General features: G+C 42.3%; 1 protein-coding gene across 1 annotated transcript in view; it reads left to right on the top strand.

Annotated features, from left to right (window-relative positions):
• LOC136874555 (glucose-dependent insulinotropic receptor) overlaps positions 1–21,548 on the top strand; it is a 30,780-nt gene extending 9,232 nt beyond the window's left edge. Inside the window, exons 3-4 of the mRNA XM_067148191.2 lie at positions 16,010–16,274; positions 19,782–21,548. Coding sequence (XP_067004292.2) covers positions 16,010–16,274; positions 19,782–20,093 — 577 coding nt within the window. The 3' untranslated portion in view covers positions 20,094–21,548. The remainder of the gene's footprint in view (positions 1–16,009; positions 16,275–19,781) is intronic.
• The last annotated feature ends 4,542 nt before the right edge of the window (positions 21,549–26,090 follow it).

Here is a 26,090-nt window from a genome sequence, read left to right as displayed (position 1 = left end):
TGCAACCCACTTGCTGTTAGTGCCAAGATCAATAGATCGTCTGCAAATAGCAGGCCTGGTACCTCCCGCTTCCCTATCCAAGGACATTGCCATCTCTCTTCTCCATATCTCTCTTAATATATTATTTATAAACAATAAAAACAATGTCGGTGACAGCTTACAACCTTGTCTCACGCCCGTCTTCGACTCAATACACTTACTCAACCCTCCCTCCTTTAACTTAATCATCACCAGTACTTTCTCATATATTCCTTCTATTGCTGCCCTCATTTTCTTCGAAAACCCTATATCCCTTAATGTAGTAAATAGCGCCTCCCGACTCACTGCATCAAAGGCTTTCTCTAAATCAATTGCTGCTACATAAAAACCTCATACCTGCTATCTTCACATACTTCACATACATTATCCACCGTGTTCCTCCCTTTCCTAAACCCATTCTGATACTCCGATATCCTTCCATACTGCTCTGCCGAATTGTTAATCCTATTGTCTAGAATTCCTGTATACACCTTCGACAACGAGTCAAGGAGTGTTATTCCTCGATAATTATTAGGATCACTTCGAAACCCATTATTCTTATATATTGGACATAATATCGCTTTTCTCTGCTCACTAGGAAATTTCGCCGTTTCCCACATCCTGTTAAAACATTTAACCATTACTTTCAACATCGGTTCATTTGCCCCCACTTCCTTCCATACCCTGTTTGTAATACAGTTCGCCCCATCTGCTGCATTTGTTCTTGCTTTACTTAACACCCTAATTACTTCTTGTCTTGTTATCTCCTCATCTAGTGTCTGTATTCCTGCTTCTAGTTCTCTTACGATATAAGTCTTGCCCATTTCCCCATGCCAGTCTCCCCTCCAACCTAAAGGACCTCTAAAATATCCTACCCACTAATTTTCCCCTATATTTATTTCCTTCCCCGTTGTTCTAGTTCTCTTTATCTTATTTATCGCTTCCCAAATCCTTTCAAATCTCTTCTCCTTGCAATATCCGTTTATTCTTTCAGCTTCCGCCTCTTTCCATCATTTCCTCGCAGTAACTTCTTTTAATCTCTTCTTAATTCGCAATATTCCTCCCTCTTTTCTTGTTTACCTCCCTTCTTAAACTCCGCTAGAGCTGTCATTACAACCTCTGTTTTTGTTTCCCCCGTCTCTTATCTTCACTTTCTTTCCCACCATGACTCTGTTTTTCCCCCGTCTCTTATCTTCACTTTCTTTCCCACCTTCCATACTGGGAGTTCTATTAATTTTAGAACCTTATCCATATCATTTCCTTCCAGCGCCCTTTCAATTTCTACCCTTAAACTATCTCCCCTCTCTTTTAACTCTAATCTCATTTTCTCACTCGTAGTATCATTCCAGATATACTTCCATCCCTCCTTATACCTCACCCTTTTTCCTAACCCTCTCTTCACTTCATCATCCTCACCTCTTAGTTTTATCTACTACACTCCCTCCATTCGATGTGATGTACGCCAATTCCCCCTTACTGTCTCCCTTCATCCATCCGTTTAAAATATATAAATTTTCTATAGCACATAGCTCTAACAACCTTACTCCATAACTATGTATACCTTTGTCTTTACTCCTTCTTCTATACCCTCTCACTTCGGTATCCTCCCTCCCATAATCTGGTACCCTATTGCTCACTCTTGCATTCCAATCCCCCATTAAAATCATTCCATCTTCCACATACAGTCCTTTAATTTTGTTTATTTCTTCAATCAGTTCCTCAAAAAAATTTATTCGCATAAACTGAATCCTTAGGATGATTATATAATAGAGCGAGACAAATTGCCGCCTTCACGTCACTTCCCATTTTAATTCTAAACCACACCACCCACTTTACCTCATTCTGTATCCTTTCTACCCTCCCCGCGATCTCATTTTTTATTAAAACTGCTAACCCACCAGGGTTTCTTCCCATCCTCCCCATTTTTTCTTATTACGTTGACTACTCTATACCCGTCCCATTCAATTTCTACCCCTTTCCCAAACCACGTCTCCACTAGGTCAATTATCTCAAACTCCTTTACTAATTCCTCAATTTCTTTGTTCCCTAGCTTTCCCATCAACCCCTCAATAATCCACAACCCTATCGTCATATCTAGTTATTTATTCCCTCCCCCTCTTTACTTCTTTGCTTCTCCACTTCCACCCCTACTCCTTGTCACTCTTCCTTGCAAGTATTCTCCATCTCTCTCCTCTTCATTTTCTTCCTTCTTCTCCTCCTTCTTCCCTTTCTCCGTACCTGCGCCTTTTCTCCTTCCCCACAAATCTTTCAAACTTATTGATCTTTCCTTATTTAGCGCCTGTCTCCTCTCCATTTTACTTTCTCTGTTCCTTTTACACGGTGAGGATGAATCATTACCCTGTCTCCTATTACCTTCACTCACCCTTTTCACTTCACTCTGCACCGCTCGTGACATATTACTTGCTTCATCCACCTCTGCGTTGTGCTGGCTCTTCAAGGTACCTGCATTCCCGACCGTCTGGTTGCTGATACTGCTATTCAGCAGTTCTCTACTTCCCGCTCTTGGTGTGCTGTGGACTTCGCTCACTTCCACAATATCACTCTCCTCTACGTCACTGCTACTTTTCCTTGTGGCCAGTATCCAGTATTCGGGAGATGGTACTTCGAACCCCACTGTCGGCAGCCCTGAAAATTGTTTTCCGTGGTTTCCCATTTTCACACCAGGCAAATGCTGGGGCTGTACCTTAATTAAAGCCACGGTCGTTTACTTCCCACTCCTAGCTCTTTCCTGTCCCATCGTCGCCATAAGACCTATCTGTGTCGGTGTAACGTAAAACAACTAGCAAAAAACTTCTCCTTGTGCCCTTCGTCGCTTCTCCCTCTGCCGTCAGGGTCTCCTTCCGCTGCTGTTGATGTTCTTCTAATTTCTTTAGCCGGCCCACCACCCGTATACGTGTCCATCTGCCGTCCCCAACAACCAGATGCTGCCGTCTAATATATGATTTAAGGCCTTGTCTTTTTGCCTCCCTTAAATGCCTGTTCAGGATTCTGTTCTCCTCGATGACTTCCCTGCTCATCTCCCTTCTTATCCACACTTTCTCGCCTTTTAAATTACTCGCATTCCTTATCACAATGCACGCCATCAATGTAGATATTAATTTCATTCTGATGGGCCTCCTTCCCTTAACTTTTCCCACACGGTGCACATCGTCTATATCAACTTCACTAAAGTTGATCTTCATCCTATTCTGAACCACTTCTACCACTTTATACACTAGTTCCACTTTAGTCTCTTTTCCCTTTTCTTGCACACCATATATGAAAACATTCTTCCTCACACGTTCTTGCTCACCCCTAATCTCTTCGGTTCTCTCAGGTCATGCTCCAAACTTCTTACATTCTGCTTCAGTAGATCCAGCTCATCTTTATTACACCCCTCCCCTCATCCTCCATTATCTTCCTCACATCTTCCTTAATACTCAACTTTAGGTCCTTAACCTCCTTAGATAACTCTCGAAACATTTCTCTTATTTGCTCCGTCTGGCATGCTTCTCTTATCATCCCTCTTATCGCTTCAAACTCTTCCCGTCCAATGGAACCTATTGGACCTGGACCAGGATTAACTTCCACTCCTCCTATTACCAAGCCGTGAGAGGCTTCAGTTGGAAAATAATTATATTGGTAGAACTGACCACAAGTACAAAATTAGAAGGATTTTAGCAGAAGCGATTGGGGTAAATTTTCATTCATTGGGAAGGGCGTGAAGGAGTGGAACAGTTTACCAGGGGTAGTGTTTGATCCTTTTCCAAAATCTGTACAGATATTCAAGAAGAGAATAAACAACAACAGAGAAAATAAATGAAATGTTAGAGGGCATTCGACCAGTGCAGGATATTGTAAATAAAAAATGTGTGTGATTAAATTAATTCCATCCCCTGGTCTATGGAGTTTGGACAACCCAAGTAGGGGACTGCCTGTAGGGGTGAAGTACAGTGGGGATTTCGAGGGCCCTGGGACCGCTACGGTAGCTGTGAAGGCCCTTCAGGAACTCTGAAAAGTGGTAGCAAAAGGGGCTCTGGTTATGACGCAGCAGGTCGTTTTGCTACTTATGTTCCAAAATGGGTAAAATATAAATATGTAAATAAATTCAATATTAATTTTAATCTTATACCAGTTGTATATTATTATTAGAAGTAATTTCACATACTGTATATGAGTTGACTATGTTTGTAAGATATTATAAGTAGAAATTTGTAAACAATATAAATTTATTAAGGATGATGTATGTGTTTAATAGAACAAATTATTAGCGTAAATTGTATAATATTGTATTGTAGGAAAATTTTCTTTGTCTCTTGTTAATTTAAAATTTAGTGCTTGACAATAATGTATTTTAGTGTACCATTTGCCACCGAGGTAGACACCTCATTTGCAAATAAAGAGATTTTGATTTTGATTTTGAACAGCACCGCCACCACCTCCGCCACCAGTAGAGCAGCCAACATCCCCTTTTTTCACCATTTAGCTTCACTCTTCTCTCCTTTCTACTTTCCATTCTACAGTTCCAGCTCTCAATCGCTATCCTGTATTGTTCCAACGTTGCCCATTGCTCCGCGCTCAACTCAGCACATCCGCACTCCTTGCTGACTCAAAGACGACTGATATAATATATAGAACTGCCTCACTTGCAGTTAAGTGTCCAGCACAGAAGGAATACTTGAAAGCCAATACCTTACATGCCTTCATAATTTAGGCCCTATAAGTTTTCCCAGAATATCACTATGCCCACAACAGTAGTCCTATAATATAATGTGAATACTCAGCACATCCCTAACTAAATGTAATAACTGGTAAATTCAATACACCAAATGCTTAAATCAGTAAGATATAAATCACCCCGGAAAAATCTACTATTTCATTTATAAATAGCGAAGATATAAGAGACCTATCCACAAACCTTTCACAAGCCTTGGATGAGATAGAGGTGCAGTCAATAATTTCCCATTTCTCTCATCACACATGCTGGTCGTCCATTCAACCTCATGAGTTTTGAAATGGAGCTCGCACATCTACAACACAGGGCTCCATTTCAAGGACCATTCCACAACTTAAGTCATTGAATGATTGAAATCAGATATAATACACTAAGAACTAAGACTTACCTTTGCATTTTTGGAAGGAATGAAATCATCTCGGCAAATAGCTGTTAACCACTTAGCTCTCTCCAAGTCGTCACTTGGAAACGAGAAAACACTCACTTTAGGGCCAGTGCGATGATTGCCCTTACAATTTGGAACACTGCATTTCTGAGGCATCGTTATTCATAATTTGAAAAACAGTGATCGCAATTCATAACATCATACCATTAAAAATGAACTCAGTTCTAACCTCACGCGGCAGCCATGTCGCAATAAACAAAATTGATTAATATTAACAATTTATAAGTACTAAAACCTTTAACTGAACTTACATTAATAGGAATATCAAGCGAGTGTGAACACACAAGACTCGATTAAGATTAATATAATCGATGAAAAACACGTATAACCGGGAAACGCGTACTAATACACCAAGCGGCAATAAGCTGAGTTACTGGCATGGGCCGAGTCGGACATACGTCATCAGCTACGCTCATTCGTATTGCCAGGCCTTGTTCTCTAGGAGATGCTGGTTGTAACTGGACCCGTCCAGGATGAGCTTGGCGAGAGAAAAATTGAATTTCCTTGTTAGCTAATTGCTCCTAAACTAAATATATCTAAGCCTACTGTAGTGGTATCTCCCTCAATGAGACGTCTTTAGCGCAACTCTTTCTTGGAATATGCAACATGTACCTTGTTAAAAACGACGCCTCAGTTTAAGCAAAAATGCTCAAAATAAAACCAAATATATCCTTATAAACGGTAGTTAAAAATGTGAAAAATATGACGGAAACAATGGAAACGACCAAAATATGCATTTATAAGCAACATAAAATTGCTTTAAACGGGGTCAGGCCCTGTCATTCACACTTTCTTTTCAGATTTCTGGTAAATTAAGCTCAGGAAAGAAATATGACTTTTCCATAACATTCAAACCTGACTTTGAGAAAGGGTATGAGTAACAGAATGCGTGGACTCTGACCTTGACTTCCTTGTTCCCTTCTTTACTGCCGATTCAGTTTGTTTTGCCACTTTCTATAACTCCATTCTTTGCTATGTTATAACAAAGAGTACGAGTAACGGAATGCGTGGACTCTGACCTTGACTACCTCCTTCCCTTCTCTATTGCCAACTCTGTTTGTTTTTGCCTGTTTCATTAGATCACGGTTTGTTATATTATGACAATGATCTTGAGTAACGGAATGAGTGGACTCTGACCTTAATCGCCTCCCTTCAAGCCTGGTGACAGGATTTTCGAGCCGCTGGGCAACAGAGGGTCTGGGCCCCTAAATCCCGTTACACGCTACACCAATCCCAACCCTGTCATTTGATTTCGAACAGAACTGCGAATTTGCACATTATTTTATAACCAACACTTATCTGATCAACAGCCCCTGGCGGTGGAGATTGCACCAAACAAATATAGTTCCATCATTTGGCCGCATGACCATTCGGTGCGCTAGTATTACCACTGCTGTCTAGTGACGCTTCCTTGAACATCCTATCATGCCAAGCAGAAGGGGCATGAGTCACAGACTGAAGTACTGCATTTTTTATTTTTTTGCTATTGGCTATAAGTCGCACCGACACAGATAGGTCTTATGCCGACGATGGGATAGGAAAGGCCTAGGAGTTGGAAGGAAGCGGCCTTGGCCTTAATTAAGATATAGCCCCAGCATTTGCATGGTGTGAAAATGGGAAACCACGGAAAACCATCTTGAGGGCTGCCGACTGTGGGATTCGAACCCACTATCTCCCGGATGCAAGCTTACGGCCACGCACCTCTAACCGCACGGCCAACTCGCCCGGTGAAGTCCATTTTCCCTAGAACTTTATTCATATTCATATTTTTAGTGTCTGGAACTTGGACTTTTACCCAAAACGGAGATCGAGATTTGGGACTCCCTTGAATAAAAAAGAACTACTGCGAGACTAAATTCCGGCACTTTGGCGACTCTAAAATATATTTAGTAGGACGTAAAGCCAATATCATTATTAAAATTTGACCCAAAGAGAAATCGAGTCTAGGACTTCCTTACGACAATTCGGTGTATCTAAAAAGCAGTTAGTAGGACATACCTTCAGTAACGTTATTATTAAAGTCAAAACATATAAAACTGCTTTTATATTGAAAAATCCGAATATCTGCATTTAACATGAAAATTATGAAAATTAACATTCATTAAATAAAATACACAATCGTCGAACCCTGGACTCACACTTACTTCTTACCTGCTTACTTACACATACGTTATTTGAAGGGCGCCAGCTACCACTCAGTGCAGCAATAATAGAATGAGAATCTTGACTATCTCTAGGGTGTGGGGTAATAAGCTTACTTTTGAGAACATACCATATAAGTTCTGGGAAAAGGAGATTGGCGTTCGGTTTCCCCATTAATTTTGAGGTTAAGATATTTTACTGTCATTGAAATAAAACTATGAATTCGTTTGATAGAACAAAATATATTATTTAAATAATATATAAAAATAGTGAGTCTTGTTGCGATAAAACAGATGAGAATATGAAATTATGACATTGCAACTGAAAGAAACTAGGCATGAATTTGAATTCTTCTTGACCGGACATTTAACAATTTATACGAAATATTTCCCTCACTGATTCACTTGACTGTACCTTCAACACTTTGAGTGTAATTACGACGTATTCCTTTGATCTGGTGTTTACTGTATATGTGTCACGCCTAACTTGGTGATACATCCTTATGACTGCTTCTTCTCCATATCATCTGACTTTTTTGTAAATCAATATGGTATTACCTCATTGCAGGTGGTATCCCTCTCTGACTCCATGGTAAGCCCTTGCGTCCGTGTCTTCAACTAAGTGACCGACAAACCTTTGGCCTCACTCTCTCAATGACCAATGATTAATGGCTCACTGAGTCTTCTCCATCTCTCGTTCACACTCGTTGACTGACCGACTGAGGCCTCTTCATCTAGTAGACTTCTTCACTGTTCAGCTTCCGTTTAAATAATGACTGACGCTACAATATGCATCCACCTTTTATAGACGTTGGTTGACACAGCTACGTAATCTCCAGAAATAACAATGACATACTCCCACAACGCCTCAAACTGACGTAGCCATGACGTGGCAATGACTTGGCAGAATCGCCAACAGTATTGCACAATATAACAACGTCACATCCACATCTGATACATCGAAACTCTCACTGAACAGGTATTTAATGTTAATCTACATATACGTATATATGCATACACTCAATTACAAATACGCAAGCGACAAGCATTGCATAATGGAATTGAATAATAATTATAACAAAATAATAGTAATCTCACAGATAAAATAATAATAATACGGACATAATAATAATAATAATAATAATAATAATAATAATAATAATAATAATAATAATAATATCACAGGTGCAATAATAATAATAAAATACAGATATTACCTTGTAACGGGATCACAGATGCAATAATAATAATAATAAAATACAGATATTACCTTGTAACGGGATTTGAACCGTTACAATGGTCCAGGGGATTTTGGAGCTGAGCTTCATTAGTTTCATTATTTGCTATGTTATGTTATGAAGCAGGGGAGGAGTAATGGAATAGGTGGGCAGTAGTCTTCAATGCCTCCTTCTCTTGTCAATTACTAACTCGGTTTGTTTTTGGCTATTTCATTAGCCCCTTTCATGGGCTGCATAAAACACAGGTTTACTGAAAGAGTTATTTTATACATTCAAATAGCATTATGGTTCGTCGAAAGCATCCTACCGAGCTCGATAGCTGCAATCGGTTAAGTGCGGCCAGTATCCAGTAATCGGGAGATAGTGGGTTCGAGCCCCACTGTCGGCAGCCCTGAAGATGGTTTTTCGTGGTTTCCCATTTTCACACCAGGCAAATGCCGGGGTTGTACCTTAATTAAAGCCACGGCCGCATCCATCCAATTCCTAGGCTTTTCCTATCCCATCGTCGCCATAAGACATATCTGTGTCGGTGCGACGTAAAGCAAATAGCAAAAAAAAAAAAAAAAAAAAGAGCATCCTATTAATGAAACGGTGGCGTGGCATAGCGGCTAGGAAAGAATGTGAAGAGTAAAAAGGTGTTAATAGAAGTATTTTCACAAAACATTGTACGTACTGAATTGTTAAAGTACATGCAACATGGAACATCGTATTTTTTAAATATATACAGTAGTTTGGTTTTAATAAAATACTTTCTTAACAATGTACGGTAGTCTCTGTAGTCCGACACTTCGCCAGTCGGACATGTCCAGTAGTTTGACACAATGTGGCCACGCCAAGTGACATTTTAATTGTCACAGAAAGTTTACAAATTTATTTTCGTTGTGTGGGGATGATGGGATGCCAAAATCCTAGGAGTGGAAAGGAAGCGGCCGTGACCTTAATTACGGTACAGTTCTAACATCTGCCTCATATGGAAGAGGAGAAACTACGGAAAACCATCTTCAAGGCGGCCGACAATGGGTTTTCTTGCTAGTTGCTTTACGTCGCACCGAAACATCGTCTTATGGTGACGATAGGACAGGAACGGCGTGGGAATGGGAAGGAAGCGGCCGTAGCCTTAATTAAGGTACAGCCCCGGTATTTGCCTGGTGTGAAAATGGGAAACCACGGAAAACCATCTTCAGGGCTGCCGTCAGTGGGGTTCGAACCCACTATCTCCCGAATTCAAACTCACAACTGCGTGACCCTATCCGCACGGCAAACTTGATCTGTGTCAAGTAAAGACCTGCCATTTCATTTTCCAGGATAGACCTATTAATGTAGAAGATGGCCTTTAAAAAATTAACCCTGGTTATAAATTGCTGTTCATTGAATAACATTTATTTTTCATTTCATAAATGCAGTATTGTGTCTCTTTCAATGTGTACTCTTAGCAGTACGCAGTATTGTTTAAGTGTTTTTTCATAAATTAAACGATTTTATTTAAATAGGCCTAACGGTATTCCATGGAACAACCAGTAATCTAACAACTTGTATAATCGAGTTGGATATCGTCGTAGAAGAAGAAGGAGAATGCGTGAGACATTTGGTAGGGGATACAACTGGGGAAGTGGATCAGTACCTCGCCCAGGTGCCGTCACCTGCTATGCTGAACAGCGACCTTGTGGTGGGGATGGGAAGATTGGAAAGGATAGGCAAGGAAGAGGGAAGGAAGCGGCCGTGGCCTTATTAGGTACCATCCCGGCATTTGCCTGGACAAGAAGTGGGAAATCACGGAAAACCACTTTGAGGATGGCTGAGGTGGGAATCGAAACCCGCTCTATTCAGTTCACCTCCCGAGGCTGAGTGGACTCTGTTTCAGTCCTCGTACCACTTTTTTAAATTTTGTGGCAGACCCGGGAATCGAACCCGGTCCTCCGGGAGTGGCAGCTAATCACGCTAACCACTACTGCCCGAATGTGATTATAAACAGGGAACATGTATGAAGACGACCTCAGTTCCTCTCTTATTTCACCAACGGTTGCCGTCTTTAATGAGAACTGGATAGTGGCCTGCTTCATCGTGTATAAAAGTGTATTTTCTATTTGTTTTTTATTTGTAATTTATTGTTAACTACGTTTTTACTCTGGTTTATTTAGTCTTTGTGTGTTTTAATATGTTATTTTATCTTTTAATTTGAATGATATATACTATATCACTTCAAAGGCAATATTTCAATCTTTTTTAATTTTTTTATCTCTTATAAGGCAATAAGGGATTGCGAGTTAGATGCACTGATTATTTTAAATTCATGTTCATTCTAAATCATCATTTATTTTTGTTCCGGGAATATCACGGACCGCCTCTGTGGTGTAGTGGTTAGTGTGATTAGCTGCTACCCCCGGAGGTCCGGGTTCGATTCCCGGCTCTACCACGAAATTTGAAAAGTGGTACGAGGGCTGGAACGGGGTCCACTCAGCCTCCGGAGGTCAACTGAGTAGAGGTGGGTTCGATTCCCACCTCAGCCATCCTGGAAGTGGTTTTCCGTGGTTTCCCGCTTCCTTCCCTCTTCCTTGCCTGTCCCATCCAATCTTCCCATCCCTCCACAAGGCCCCTGTTCAGCATAGCAGGTGAGGGCGCCTGGGCGAGGTACTGGTCATTCTCACCAGTTGTATCCCCGACCCAAAGTCTGAATCTCCAGGACACTGCCCTTGAGGCGGTAGAGGTGGGAGCCCTCGCTGAGTCCGAGGGAAAAACCCCTGGAGGGTAAACAGATTACGAACGAACGAATATCACGAAACGCAGAAATGTAAGGAGGTGCCGGCGTGAATGGGAAGACAAGGAAATGAACAGTTGAAGAACTAAATTTTGTAATTTTCATTTCTTTCCTTCCTTTTTTATTTTAAAATTTAATATATAGAAGATTTGGAACAAATAACAGTTAAATAGAAATGAGCTCGTCAGCTCTGATAACAACAGCGGACTATAAGTCCAAAACTCAGGTACAAGTACTAGAGAAAATTATCAACACGTCAATATACAAGGGATGAACATTATAGCTCTGAACAAGTACAATATTTTATAAGACATCTTTGCTCCACTCACATCCTCAAGGAGTTTGAACTCCGAAAGTTAATAAAGTCCAGCCTCTTAGAGGCACAAGTTTCCTACAAAGTAATACCTAACAAGGTAATGAGAGTGGATAGAAAGACTGGATGTCCTGATTTGAGATTATGTGTTCTTGTTATTGTATTATATTCCATTTTTATGTGTACATTTTATGCCATACGATAAATAAATAACACGTCTCATATAATATGAGCCAACGGCCGTAGCCGTGTTGAAACACCGGATCCCGTGAGATCTCCGAAGTTAAGCAACATTGGGCGTGGTCAGGAGTTGGATGGGTTGCCACGCGCTATTGGTGGGGGGGGGGGTAAGGGAATGGAGGAGCGGAAAGGAACTGGCTACCCTACCGCACGTAAACTCCGGCTCAGGAACAGCTCTGCGGAGGTTCGGACCTGCCTTCGGGCAGAATAACCCTTACCTTACCTATATCCTATTCATCATCATCATCATCTGTTTACCCTCCAGGTTCGGTTTCTCCCTCGGACTCAGCGAGGGATCCCACCTCTACCGCCTCAAGGGCAGTGTCCTGGAGCTTCAGACCCTTGGTCGGGGGATACAACTGGGGAGAATGACCAGTACCTCGCCCAGGCGGCCTCACCTGCTATGCTGAACAGGGGCCTTGTGGAGGGATGGGAAGATCGGATGGGATAGGCAAGGAAGAGGGAAGGAAGCGGCCGTGGCCTTAAGTTAGGTACCATCCCGGCATTCGCCTGGAGGGGAAGTGGGAAACCACGGAAAACCACTTCGAGGATGGCTGAGGAGGGAATCGAACCCACCTATACTCAGTTGACCTCCCGAGGCTGAGTGGACCCCGTTCCAGCCCTCGTACCACTTTTCAAATTTCGTGGCAGAGCCGGGAATCGAACCCGGACCTCTGGGGGTGGCAGCTAATCACGCTAACCAATACACCACAGAGGCGGACACCTATATCCTATTACTTAGTTCATTTAGTCAAAGAACGAGCCTCCTGATTGAACAATTCTGGACAGACCCGTAAATAAACTAGTGTGGACAGGTTCGATCCACCGAGTGAGATGGCAGTGTGGTTAGGTTCTCGTAGTTGTGAGCTTGCGTTCGGGAGATACTGGATTCTAATCTCACTCTCGGCAACCCTGAAGATGGTTTTCCGTGGTTTCCTATTTTCACAACAGGCAAACGCAGGGGCTGTACCTTAATTAAGGCCACGGCCACTACCTTCCCAATCCTAGCTTTTTCCCGACAATTCATCGCGGAAAACTTCAACGTGTTTGTGCGACGTTCAACCACCACCTTTTAGACTCGAACCATATTCATTGCTGCTCGATCAAAGTGGGCGATTTTTGAACAGTGAAAATGAAATGAAATGTCGTATGGCTTTTAGTGCCGGGATATCCCAGGACGGGTTCGGCTCGCCAGGTGCAGGTCTTTCTATTTGACACCCGTAGGTGACCTGCGCGTCGTGATGAGGATGAAATGATGATGAAGACAACACATACACCCAGCCCCCGTGCCATTGGAATTAACCAATTAAGGTTAAAATCCCCGACCCGGCCGGGAATCGAACCCGGGACCCTCTGAACCGAAGGCCAGTACGCTGACCGTTCAGCCAACGAGTCGGACATTTGAACAGTGAGCTGTAAGAATAACACCCTCGTAGTCGCGAGTCACAATCAGCATCAGCTTCACCCGACTCGGTTCTTGTCGAAATTTCTGTGGACGTGGCGAACCTGGGTGAGGTCATTCTTTCGACTGACGCTTTAGGTGGTGGTGATTACTGTTTTAAGAGGAAGTACAACTAGGCATCCATCCTCTATTAACACTAATCAGAGAGAAAAATTGGAAGGAATCCGACACTTCGAAAACTGAAGGTGTCGACCAAAGAAAGACAAGGGCCACGAAGGGCGTGAAAATGAAAGACTCCCTAGGCCTCGAGTGCTCTAACACCGTCGGGGTCGGAAAATAACAAGAGTTGACCAAGGAAGGTCGGATAGGATAGATGAAAATGAGGAGTCTGGCACGAATAAGTGGAAGCTATGCCAGGGCTCACCTCAGGGCCCGGTGGTCGCCAACCCACGCTCCCAAGTAGAGGGCCCCTGGAGCCTCTTTTAGACACCTCATACGACAGGCAGGGGATACCGTGGGTGTTATTCTACCGGCCCCACCCACAGGGGTGATTGACGCTTTAATTCAGGCTCATAGGCTCGTGCCACGTCTCATCAATGGCGACAATACACTGCAGAAGTGCGTCTCCTTCGTTGCGGTATCTGCCCGGGTGGATGCCAGCCAGTGCATACCGGTGCCATTTCTGTACATCGGTGCTTTGATGTGGAACCCAACGGGACGCAGTTTTTCTCATTAAGACATTTCGTCACTATGTGCCACACCGCTTGGTGACTGAGACCAACCTCGACGGGTAATTCCCGGACAGTCCATCGATGGTCTACGGAAACGAGACCACACACGATGTATATCTGATCTTGAGGAGGAATGGACGGCCGACCTGTGCGGCGCAAATCCGCAGTCTGATTCCGACCCGCTTGAAACGCCTTTCCCCATCGTGCAACTGTCCTATACGGTAATCCGTTCTCGCACAGGCTTCACGTAATCCTCGATAGCATTCTTATGCATTTTTGCGGTGGGCAACCTCGATTTTGATCCTCGAACGCTGATCACCTTTTTAAAACATGCTTTAGAGCGGCGAAATCTACTCTCTTCGCTTCAACGCCACAGCAACAACACTCCCGACTGGATGCCTGTCAAATGCACACTACACATCGACAATTGCGCCACCTGACCCGCTCCCATATCCCAATTGCGCATGCCCGATCTCCGGTCAGTGTCAGGACTACGTTGCCACTATTTTATTTACAGACCTCGTCAAATAAGTTATTTTGTGTATACAAACACCTGGCGCTTGGTAAATAAGTTTAATTATTTTCATTTCATTAGGTTATGCTTAGCAATCTGAATTAATTATTTTGACATACAACCTATGACAATAAAGCTCAGTGAATAATCCTGTACTATCAACATAGAAGAACAATGCACGAGAGTGACCTTACTGTCTTTCGAAATAGTCCCCTCCCATAACTATGCACTGCTGAGATCGGCGATACATGTCCTGGAAACTTTGCAAGAAGGCTTCCTTTGGGATGGTGTTCAAAAGCCTCGCCAAGTTTCGTTGGATGTCAGGAATATCGTCAAATATATATCCTTTAAAAGCGAGTTTGAGTCGTGGGAATCGGAAGAAGTCTGGAGGATTGAGATCTGGCGAGTATGGGAGATGTTCAAGCTTCGTTTCAGGGTCGTACTTGATACATCAGGTTCCATCCTCAGTGACGATACAATTCAAAAAATTTGGTGTCACATCTACCGTTTCTACAAAATCCTGTGAAGCCTCTAAACGTGCCTGCTTCTGATCGTCAGTCTAGTGATGTGGCACAAGACGAGAACACGATTTCCTCTTCCCTAACTTCTGGGTAACGATTTGTCGCACGGATTCAGTTAATCGCCGATCGTTCGTGATTAATGTCCTCACCTTTTCAATGTTTTCGTCACTGACGGCGGTCGCCGGTCTTCCGCTACGGGGGTTGTCAGAAACACTTTCCCGGCATCCTCGGAAAAGGGCGAATCACTCGTACACACACCTCAAGGACAGTGCTTGGTCTTCATACACACGTACCAGCATCGCATGCATTTCTTTCGGTGTCTTGCCAAGCTTAAAACAAAACCGTACATTGATCTTTTTGTCGCTCATGTTCCTGTTCACAGTTCAGAACCAACGCACTAAACACGCACAGTGTCAAACAGGTCTTACACGGCACACGCTCGATGCTCAACTAAATAACGTTGGGAGCAGTTGGTCAAAACCTGCTGCGATGCAGTTGCAGCGTTGCGTGCCGCGAATGTTGCCGAATCCACGGTTTTGACTTCATTCATCGAACGTTATTGTCACAGGTTGTATAACTAAATACTTCTTTGACTACAAATGGTAGTCATGAAAATACTGTAGGCCAAGCTAAAAGCTTCTTTAGGAATGCAGCGTAAATAACGAACGATGAACGAACTGTTCTATTGCATTGTGTAAACATAATATACTCAGCCAGGTGCATTGCTTTGGCTTTGCTTGCGCCTTGACTCCACATACCACCATCTAATCTTTACAGCACAAACTATTAGAAGTCAGCTACTCCTCTTCTCGCGCTCATGCCGTTAGCTCAAGGATCGATGCTCTCTCATTGCCTCTTACGCTGCAGATACTATCTGAATGACATGCCCCAGCAGAACTGTCCTCTGGGGGTGTCTGGAAACCACTGCAATGTACTAATGCCTTGTTTGTCAACAGTGGAGCGACGGAACAGAGCAGACATCAGCAGATGGCGAGGAATGTGAAGGCCATCTACACGACAATGTTCATCCTGGGCTCGTTCGTCATAGGGTGGATGCCAGCGCTAGTGGTGCTCCTGCTGGTTTGTCACGACTGTAGGTACCGGCTCGACTCCGGCCACAAGGTGGTAATGATCGGTGTTCACTCCTTCACCAACTTCCTCGTCATCCTCAAGACGCTACTCAACCCCATCATCTACGCCGCGAGAATGCACGAGATCAAGGTAATAATGAACATATTTTAACATTACACAGTAACAGAGCCTCAGTTCAGTGGTTCGATCACATCCTGAGTCGTATAATTGATTCTACAACCTACTTAAATCAATGGATATCTTTGTGTTTGGAATTATTTATAAAACTAAACCTATGATGAATGATGATCAAGGTTACAACAGTTCATGTAAAATTTTAACCTCCCTCACTGAAACTCATTGATACCTATTATTCGGACCATCTTTTGAGCAGACTAAAGCGGAAGAGAGGGCAGAGGCCGGGGTAAGACGCGCGTGAGAGGGACTGCGCCTGCAGTGTTGACTCATGATAGGAGAGGGCCAATGGGACGCGCGATTCATGCCTCTTGTCAGCACGAGTTACGGTAATGGTGTCGCCATTGCGGACATGCCATACTTATTCAGTAGGTGTCCTTGGTTATGTGGATGCAGTTGCTATCATAGTCCGTTGAAAATAGCAGTGGCGGCATGGAACTCCAGTAAAACGAATAATTTAATGCATTAATTCTTTCAAAAGTGCTCTGAGCTGTGGATTGTTTGTTTGTAAGAGTAGGCTACAACTTTCAATCGCGCGCAAGTTAATTTGGAAACCAAGATGAGTGTGATGAAGCAATGACGTTACTTCCGCTTTAGTCTGTTGAAAAAGTAGAGTGTCGGTCGTAATGTACACAGTGTTGTGTATGTTTTGGTAAGAATTCAACTCCGTTTAAAATTTTGAACTTCACGAATTCATAGACTTCTCCGAAATTAATTATGTTTATTCTGTTCCGTAACTTCTTAGTTTCGTTTTCTTTACAATTCCTATTTAATAATTGTATCTCCTTCGGCTGCCAGTTCTTTCTATTTTCACTCATTAAATCTTCGCACTCCTTCTTTCTGCAGAAATCGATCCTTATTTCCTGACAGCCCTCATTTCTGTAACCTGCTAGTGCCCTTATCACTTCAGCTGTTTTTTCCTTGCACTTATATCATTATGCCATAAGTTTTGTTTATTTCCTATTCCCCTCCTTACAGTGATTCTTCTGCCGGCTATTGCTATTGAACTTTCAACGATTCGTATTGCTCCATCTGTGTTATTTTTCTCTATCATATTCTCAATACCTAACTTCAAAATTTCGATTCCCCCTATAATTATCTCTAAATTCATCTCTATGTTCCACCGAGCAAGTGGCTATACAGTTTGAGTTGTGTAGCTGTCAGCTTGCATTCAGGAGATAGTGGGTTCATACGCCACAGTCGGCAGCCCTGAAGATGATCTTCCGTGGTTTCCCATTTTCACACCAGCCAATGTTAGGGCTGTACCACGGCTGCTGCCTTCCCTATTATATCCCTTCCCCATCCTTGCGTCACCGAAAGACTTCGATGTGTTAGAGCGATGTTAAACCACTAGAAGAGAGTCCACCTTTCAGGATCACTTAAGAGGAATGTCTGTGTGATGCCGGAATTTAGTCTCGCAGAAGTTCTTTTACGTGACAGTAAATTTACCGACATGAGGCTGACGTACTTGAGCACCTTCATACACCACCGGACTGAGTCAGGATCGTACCTGACAAGTTGGAGTCAGAAGTCCAAGCGCCTAAATCGTCTGAGCCACTCGGCCCCAGCAGTGGTGGATATTTTCGGATAAGTATGATGTATTTGAAAGCACTGGAGAAGAAAAAAGTACGTCATCCAGCACTGGTGAAGTTACTGGTTCTGAAAAATTTATATTCATCACTTTTCTTTTCGTTTCAGTTTCAGTGCGATATAGATGGATTACTAGAATATAACTAGGACTGTTACAATTTTAAACCAAAAATAAATTAAGAGTAATAGTTTATTTTTACGTTTACAAGTAGGGTAAATATTGTTAAAATGTATTCCCTCCCCGCCCTGTCACTACAGCCCTTGAAGGGCCTTGGCCTAAAAAGCGACCGCTGCTCAGCCGGAAAGCCTGCAGATTACAAGGTGTCGTGTGGTCAGCAAGACGAATACTCTCGGTCGTTATTAGTGGCTTTCTAGACCGGGGTTGCTGTCTCACTGTCAGGTAGCTGCTCACTTCTAATCTCGTAGGCTGGTGGACCTCGAAACAGCCCTCAGGTCAGGTAGAAATCACTGACCTGGCCGGGAATCGAAACGGGACCTCCGGGTGAGATGCAGGCCCGCTACCCCTACACCACGGGGGCGGCTGTTAAAAAATATTAGTTACAAATAATGTCATTACTATTGCTCAATAACTTTTAATTTCTGGAAATACCGGAGTTGTGTTGCCAGTTTTAAACATTTCAGATTGAGAAGGAAGCGGCTGTGGCCTTAATTAAGATACAACCCAAGCATTTGCATGGTGTGAATGTGGGGAAACCACGAATAGCCACCTCCAGGGCTGCCGACAGTGCGGTTCGTATCCACAGTGTCCCGAACCCAAGCCCACACCTACGCGACTCTAACCGCACTCGAAACATTTCGTTATTCCCTTTTCTGTAAATTTGGAGCAGGCTCTAGAGAAATATCGAAGAGAACTGGTAAGGCTTCAATGTAATATCAGTTTTAAACATTGGTACTGCATTATAATATTCCAGCGGCCTTCTTGTATTTTAAAAGAACTTGGAACCATAAGAGATTCAGCGTATTCGCGCACTGCCATACAAATTAGTCGCTATATTCGGTTCTACAAACCTGTGCGACACATATTCGCAGTCATGAACCAGAGTAAAACTAGGTCACGTTTGTTGTAGGTTGCATTCGAAGCAGAGTAACACATTCGTAAACAATAAACTATTTTTCCTGGTATCACTAAGTTGGTGAAACCAAAGAAATATCAAGTGTCGTTCTAAATACCAAAAAGGACTCTTTGATTTTCGTAATTCGTTAATTATTTGTCTTCTTCTTCAGTTCTCAACCCATAGGATGATTTGCAGCATTCTTCTCTTCTTTCGGCATTCCTTTTCAGTTCCGTGTCGTTTGCACATTTCATATCTGACAAGATTTGGCTCATGGATTCCAGACGCAGCCGTCCTTGCCGATTTCACCCTTCTTGCAGCCCTCTGATATTGCTGTTATCATTTTGTTATGGCACATCAGATGGCCTACCAGTCGGTCTCTTATAATCCAAACCTGACGCCAAAGACATCTCGATTCTTTTGCTCAAGCGAACACCACCTCAGTCATTAGTCTGTCCACCCAGATGATTTTGAGCATTCGCCGGTAGCATCAGTTTTCCAAAGCTTTAAGTTTCATCTTCTTGACAGTCTCACAGCCATACAAGGCAACACTCAAAACATACGGTTAGAAATTCTTTGTATACCTCACAGCATGTGCTGTCCATACTCCTCACTTATTCGCTATCTCTCTCCTTCAGGGGTTGCTCTCAGTCCTAAGAAATCAGGGCTGCCAATTTGGAATAGTCTGCTTTAGACTATATACATAAAGTTTACCGTGATACTGCTTCAGTATTTTGCCATTTCCAGATCTAATAATGAATGCCTTGACTGAAATAAAACGTTCATTTCTTCATTTCAGGTGGCCATTAGGCGAATGCATTGCAGTATTCGACGTGTTTGCTGTCCTTGTTTGCCGGCGACTTCCAACGGTGGAGCCATGGAGACAAGTCAGAGTGAAATGTCCAGACATCTCACTCAGCGATCGTCGGCTTTCAACTGCTCTACACGAGCCTCTGGTGCTGTGTTGTGCAGGGTGCAGTCGTATCCTCCAACGGACACTCCTCTGACGTCATCGAACGGTAGCTTTGAGGACGTTAAGCTTAGCCTACTTCAACGCTCCACAAAGAGATCTCTCAGTCGAAGACGCGACGTGCAAAGCGTGGTCCTTTGAAAGACTGTGAGCCACCCTCGTACGTAAACTTTGAAAATCTCGAGCACATTCGACTGAATTACGAGATCTCATAATCGGAGGAATGAAGCGTACCAAGATTTGAACACTCCTCCCATGTCGCCAACTGGCAGGGTGATTTGTTTCTCAACATCTCTGAGGTCGCAGTCCATTCGAAAACTGGCATGACCAGATAAGTGGTTGTACTCTGCGATGACGGGTGTCAGGATCTAATTCATAAGCATCACACGATTTTGTGAATTACATGCAGTTATCTTGATCTGCAGAGCGTCCGGTATCTGCACCAGCAGCCCACAAGACGTGAATATAGTACGGGAATGAACGTAAACATTAGAGAAAAAGTATTGTTCTGCAAAGTTTATACACACACTATGCCAATACTTTGCAGGAGGTGATATCAAATGTTCCAGTTTACATTCCAGCTCGAACACGACTTTTAACAACGAGTTTTCAAGAATGCCTTGATACAATATCTTTGAATTAAGGAGGTAATTGAAAAACTGATAAAGAAGAAAAATAGTGAGATCACTTTCACTCTCATAGTCTGTGCCGGTAAAATGGACATCGTGATCAAGAAGAACAGTGATAATACGTACTCTTTCTTACAGTGTTCTACCACAAAATTTCACATATCTATCAGAAGATTTTGTTTCTAGCATTTTCATCACCTTCTTGTCCAATATACACCTGATAAATGCCATGGACTTGAATATTACGACACACTCTATACTGTCAAATAATAACACCATGTTAACCAACCGTCTCGAAGAGTGCGCCTCAGAGCAGGTGCTGAGGCACTCATAACTTATATTCCAACTCCGTCAACTATCACTCAAGGGCATCTTTACCCGCATTACATCTCCGGTGATAATTCTCCCGGATTATCCCCTCGGTTTATGGACGAAATTACAGTACGGATAAGAGGACTTTGAAAGTTAGCTCCGAAGATTGGAATATTCCCAATAAGCGAGTAAATATCCACGCTTTAGTCATCACCTTCAAAATTCTCACCCTTGTTGAGAAAACCAGTCAGATAATATTTCTAGAATCAATCAGAAACATTCACGCAATTAGAAGTCATCTCTGGTGTTCAACGATTCGAGCAGGGAAACCAAGATTGGAATTCAAGACAACTTGATGGTACTGACTATTCATTGCTCGAGATCGGTAAACACAACAGTAGAGAGTTAAATGAGATTACTAACGGATCGTCCTTTTATGAATCAGAGTGATAACGTTCAGTTGAGGTCATCAAAAGTCCAGCTTCCACTGCGGATCAATTGTAAGAGATCCCAGGATCGTGGGTTCAAACACGAGGGGTGTAATCGGATTGTTCAAGTGGGAAATGAAGTCCTTTCAGCATTCCATGTCGTACAACAGGTCATTCCAACTCAGCGTTTCAGTGCTAGGGAGTCCTGCCGCTGCACCGCGTCTGCCGAGTGCTGGCGTCGTGATGCACGCACTGAGTTGCTGCCTTCCCCATTTTAGTCGATATTACAAACTGTTTGAGTGATTAAAATGTTTTTTTACAAGAAAACATTCATTATTTTATCTCGCCGAGAAATATGTTTGATGTAGGTTCCTATCCTCCTACGGCGTATAATCCTGGAAATCTACAACCTCTTTCCAGTCATTCGACCGAGCCAAGAATGGAATGATTGAAGCCCATATATAGCTGCGAAGATAAGAATTGTGCCGGCTGCCGAAGCCTGCCGCACTCCTTTCGGACAACGATTGATGACTGACAGATTAAATGAAATGATACTGGAGAGTGTTGCTGGAATGAAGGGTGACAGGGAAAACCGGAGTACACGGAGAAAATCCTGTCCCGCCTCCGCTTTGTACAGCACAAATCTTACATGGAGTGACCGGAATTTGAACCACGGAACCCAGCGGTGAGAAGCCGGCGCACTGCCGCTTGAGCCAAGGAGGCTTAGGATGTATAATCTTACAGATCACAATGCCTGAGAAAATGAAAACATTTAATTAGGAACAGGTTGCCAACTAACAGCCACTGTATACACGCAAGCACGGAAATGGTGTCCCGACATAAACAATCAACTCTTCGCCACTGCAGTACTGAAAATAAGGGGAGAGAGTGGAGGGGTTGCGTTGAAGGCTACTCCAGTGCCGAAAATTTGGGGAAGGGTATGAACGGGTAGTGCTGAAGGCAAAGTGTTTGTATATCCACTAATGTGCCCATTACGATCACAACAGTCTTTTAGCGGGCTGTCTACTTGCAGCAATGAATTAAGTGAGGAGGTGGGGGATGCCATGCGTTATTTATATCGCGACACCATATCTGTGCTTGCGTGTACTGTTACAAAGATGGAAGCACGTCTATCGAATAAATAAACATTATATTGATTTTGAATCTGTTACATGCACGTCCACCGGATAGAAATTATAGACTTTAGATCATTCCATGTTCAGAAAACAGAATTGCTCATATGGACCTACAAAGAATGAGCACAACTCCCTCCTCGACACCTATAATTCCTCGTGATTAAGGAATATTATAATGTACTTTATATTGTATTATGAACGAAAGAAAATCGATGAGGCATGTTTTGCCCTAAGTTATTATATAACCACTTAACACGCTCTGTTTCATAAATGCGGTCACAGGGAGGAAGTATAATGACAGGAACAGCCAACGCTTTGTTGCCCACGTTCATTCTCCTTCTGAGTTGCTCCAGTACATTTAACGCGTAATCCGTTAAGCTGTAAATCCCCGAAAGCTCGTCACTGTTGAAGAGATGCCATGTGTTTATTTGTGTGTGTGTTCTAATACCGGTATTATTGTACTGTAGATCAGTTGCTAGTGAAGATTTTGATGCTGTGGTGTGCAACGATGCATCTTGTACTGATACAGAAATTAGCTATGATTTTTACCTGTGCCTGGTAATTTTTAACATTCCTTCGTGGGTCAATACGACGGCACAGTACTACCCGGAGGTGTCTGGGCAAATTTATTAAGTGCAATTAAATGTATCCCCACCCCTGAGCCTATGAAAGTTATCTGTTGTCTATTTTCTCGCCAATATAATTGAAAATGAACATTTTTTTGGTGCAGCAGTTATCCCTTCTTGGTGTATAAAGCTAGTTAATTCCCCTCTAAAATCCCCACCCTCTTGAGTTCCTAAAAATAATTTGCAGCTTAATTTCTTCCTCTTTTTATCTTGAACTAAGTACTGTGTTTCACGAATGTATGTGAGCCGTTTTCACGTATTGCTGTGAAAACGAAAATGAGCCCCTTCTAAAAAAACCGTCCCCTTGATTTTCTAATAATAATTTTCAGGTTGTTTTCTTCCCACTTTAATCTTGAAATTATATACTGACTTTCACCAACATACGTGCCATCATTTTCCCGTGAAGCTTTTCAGGAGAACTGTTCGATATGGCAGCCCTCTTGTCATAAGAGCAATACTGTTTTCTTAACGTGGAATGACCTATAGTAACTCCACAGAACCGATTTTCAGTATCCATTTGCGATAGCATATAACCTTCAAGTTTTCAGGCTGTCAAAAGCAATGCAAGATTAAGGATCACTAGAAAACGCCTGGAAAGGAGAGCATTTAATCGAAGAGCTAGTCTCCAAAACACAAAAATATTACATTTTCAGAAAATATATTGTTTAAACCACAGCCTACTGGGGCAATATTGCTTCATTTTGACATAAAATAAACATTTTCAAAGACATTTTTGTTGCTACTTGTTTAACGTCTCAATAACACATCGACAATTAAGGTACAGCCTCAGCATTTTCCCGGTGTGAAAATGGGAAACAACGGAAAACCATCTTCAGGGCTGCCGACAGTGAGGTTCGAGCCCATTATCTCCCGGATGCGAGCTCACAGCTGCGCGACTCTAACCACACAGCCAACTCACTCGCGTTTATCAAAGTAATATTAAGAACAATGTTAACAAATTAAAACCTTTTTACATTATTAACATTAGAATGCAGAGTAGTTTCCAAAAATTAAGAGTAAAATTAAGGTCACTTGACTTAGGTCGAGTCTGGAAAACAACTACAGACTTAGGGTGTAGTGATAAAATATCTACATGCACGTCATAGGTTACACATTTAGAAGTTAACTAGCAAGCACTCAAAACGATGAGAAAAATCTTATTCTAGATTTCTTCCTATTTACTTTCATATGTATTAAAATATACAACGACGCCAGATTTACAAGTTAGCATACAATATTTTGGATTTAATGAAACGCAAGAGTAAACAAATTTTCTTTGAAAATCAATGAGGTAAACAAACGATTGTTGAACAATTTTCGAATATTTGCCATTAAAACGAAATTTAAAAATAATCTAAAATATTAAATCAATGATAATTCGAGAACAAGCACACTGCCACAGCCTTAAGCCTGCACGATTGTGCTATACTACACAAATGGCTTTCTTCAGCATACCGTAGTGTAATTCGGAGTGGTCAACATCTCCAGAGCTTGGATGTGATATAACTGAGCTTATTGAGACAGAGAAACTAACTGCAGAAGTTACATCCTTCTTCTTCTTCTTTGGAGATATTTTGTTGCACTCCCCTACTACAATGATCAACCTGTAAGAGTTCCTCCACCGGTTGAGTTGGCCGTGCGGTTAGGAGCGCGCAGCTGTGAGCTCGCATACGGGAGATAGTGGGTTCGAACCCCACTGTCGGCAGCCCTGAAGATGGTTTTCGGTGGTTTCCCAATTTCACACCGGGCAAATGCTGGGGCTGTACCTTAATTAAGACCAAGGCCGCTTCTTTCCCATTCATAGGCCTTTCCTGTCCCATCGTCGCCATAAGATCTATGTGTCGGTGCGACGTAAAGCAACCAGCAAAAAAAAATGTTCCTCCAAGAATAGACTGTTTTCTTCTTTATCACTTGGTATTCATTGAAGTATCCATTGTAGGAATTCCTTGAAAAACTTCTTTCTTCCGCTTTTTTTTTTTTCAGTTGAAAACATTTTGTTAGCAAACAAACTAGGGTTCTCCATACTACAAAGAAAACGTTAAATTAAGCAATTTCCTCAATTGTGCCTGAAGTTGAAGGACTAAAGGGCCCGGAAAAGTTTCAAATTTTGAGTCTTGGATAGCTCTATCAAACCAAAAAACACATTTCGAAAATCACTTCCGGCCCAGTTGCAATTCAGCAAAAACAGCCTAAGATCGCTTGTATCTTTGTTCGTTTTCTTTTTTATTTAAATTCTAGCCAAAATAACTTATTTAGATAATTATTTCTGTAATGTGTTCCTTGGTTCAATAACCTCGAACTTTTTTTGATTATTTGAAAAAGTTCACATCGAATGTGGTTATAAGGGCTTAAGTGAAACAATGAATTGACTCACATTAGCGTTCGTAGTAGTAGAAAAAGGCAAACTGCTAATCTAATCGACCGGATAACGACGATTAAGAAAAGGATCGTAATTTTTAAGAATAAATAAAGACTATATTCTCATATTTTATTGTATTTTATTTACCTAAAGTTCCCTAGGATGTTTCCAACATTGAGTTGTTTGCCTGAAGGGCTACAACTGTTGATTTTTTTAAATACAGAATAACACGCTGTTCCCTCGTCGAAAATGGAAAACACACGAGCTAATTCATATACATGGATGTTAGACTCAGCAGAGTTTAGAAGACGTCACGATCCGGAAAGAAGTACGATTTCCAACTCCACACTTTACGATGACATAGGGAGTTCTGGAATAAAATATTAGCGGCATAGATCGGTATACACATTGCGAACAAAACCCAAAGTATTTCTTCAAAACCTGTCTTAGTGAGTTTTGGAACGAGCTCTTCAATCACTTCGAATCAGGTGTTCTCAAGGAATGTCCCCATGAAAGTATTTCTTGGTCTTCCTTGGTGTCAGGTGTTTTACCTTCAATCACTTCAGTCATCAAACTGCCATACCCACATAGACTGACGCAGCAGTCGCCTTGTATCTCGTATCGGGTGTCCACAATCAAACTGACGGT

This window comes from Anabrus simplex, chromosome 5 (genome assembly GCF_040414725.1).
Source record: "Anabrus simplex isolate iqAnaSimp1 chromosome 5, ASM4041472v1, whole genome shotgun sequence".
Classification (NCBI taxonomy): domain Eukaryota; kingdom Metazoa; phylum Arthropoda; class Insecta; order Orthoptera; family Tettigoniidae; genus Anabrus; species Anabrus simplex.
Note: the sequence above shows the minus strand (reverse complement) of the source record. Positions and strands in the feature narration are given on the sequence as shown.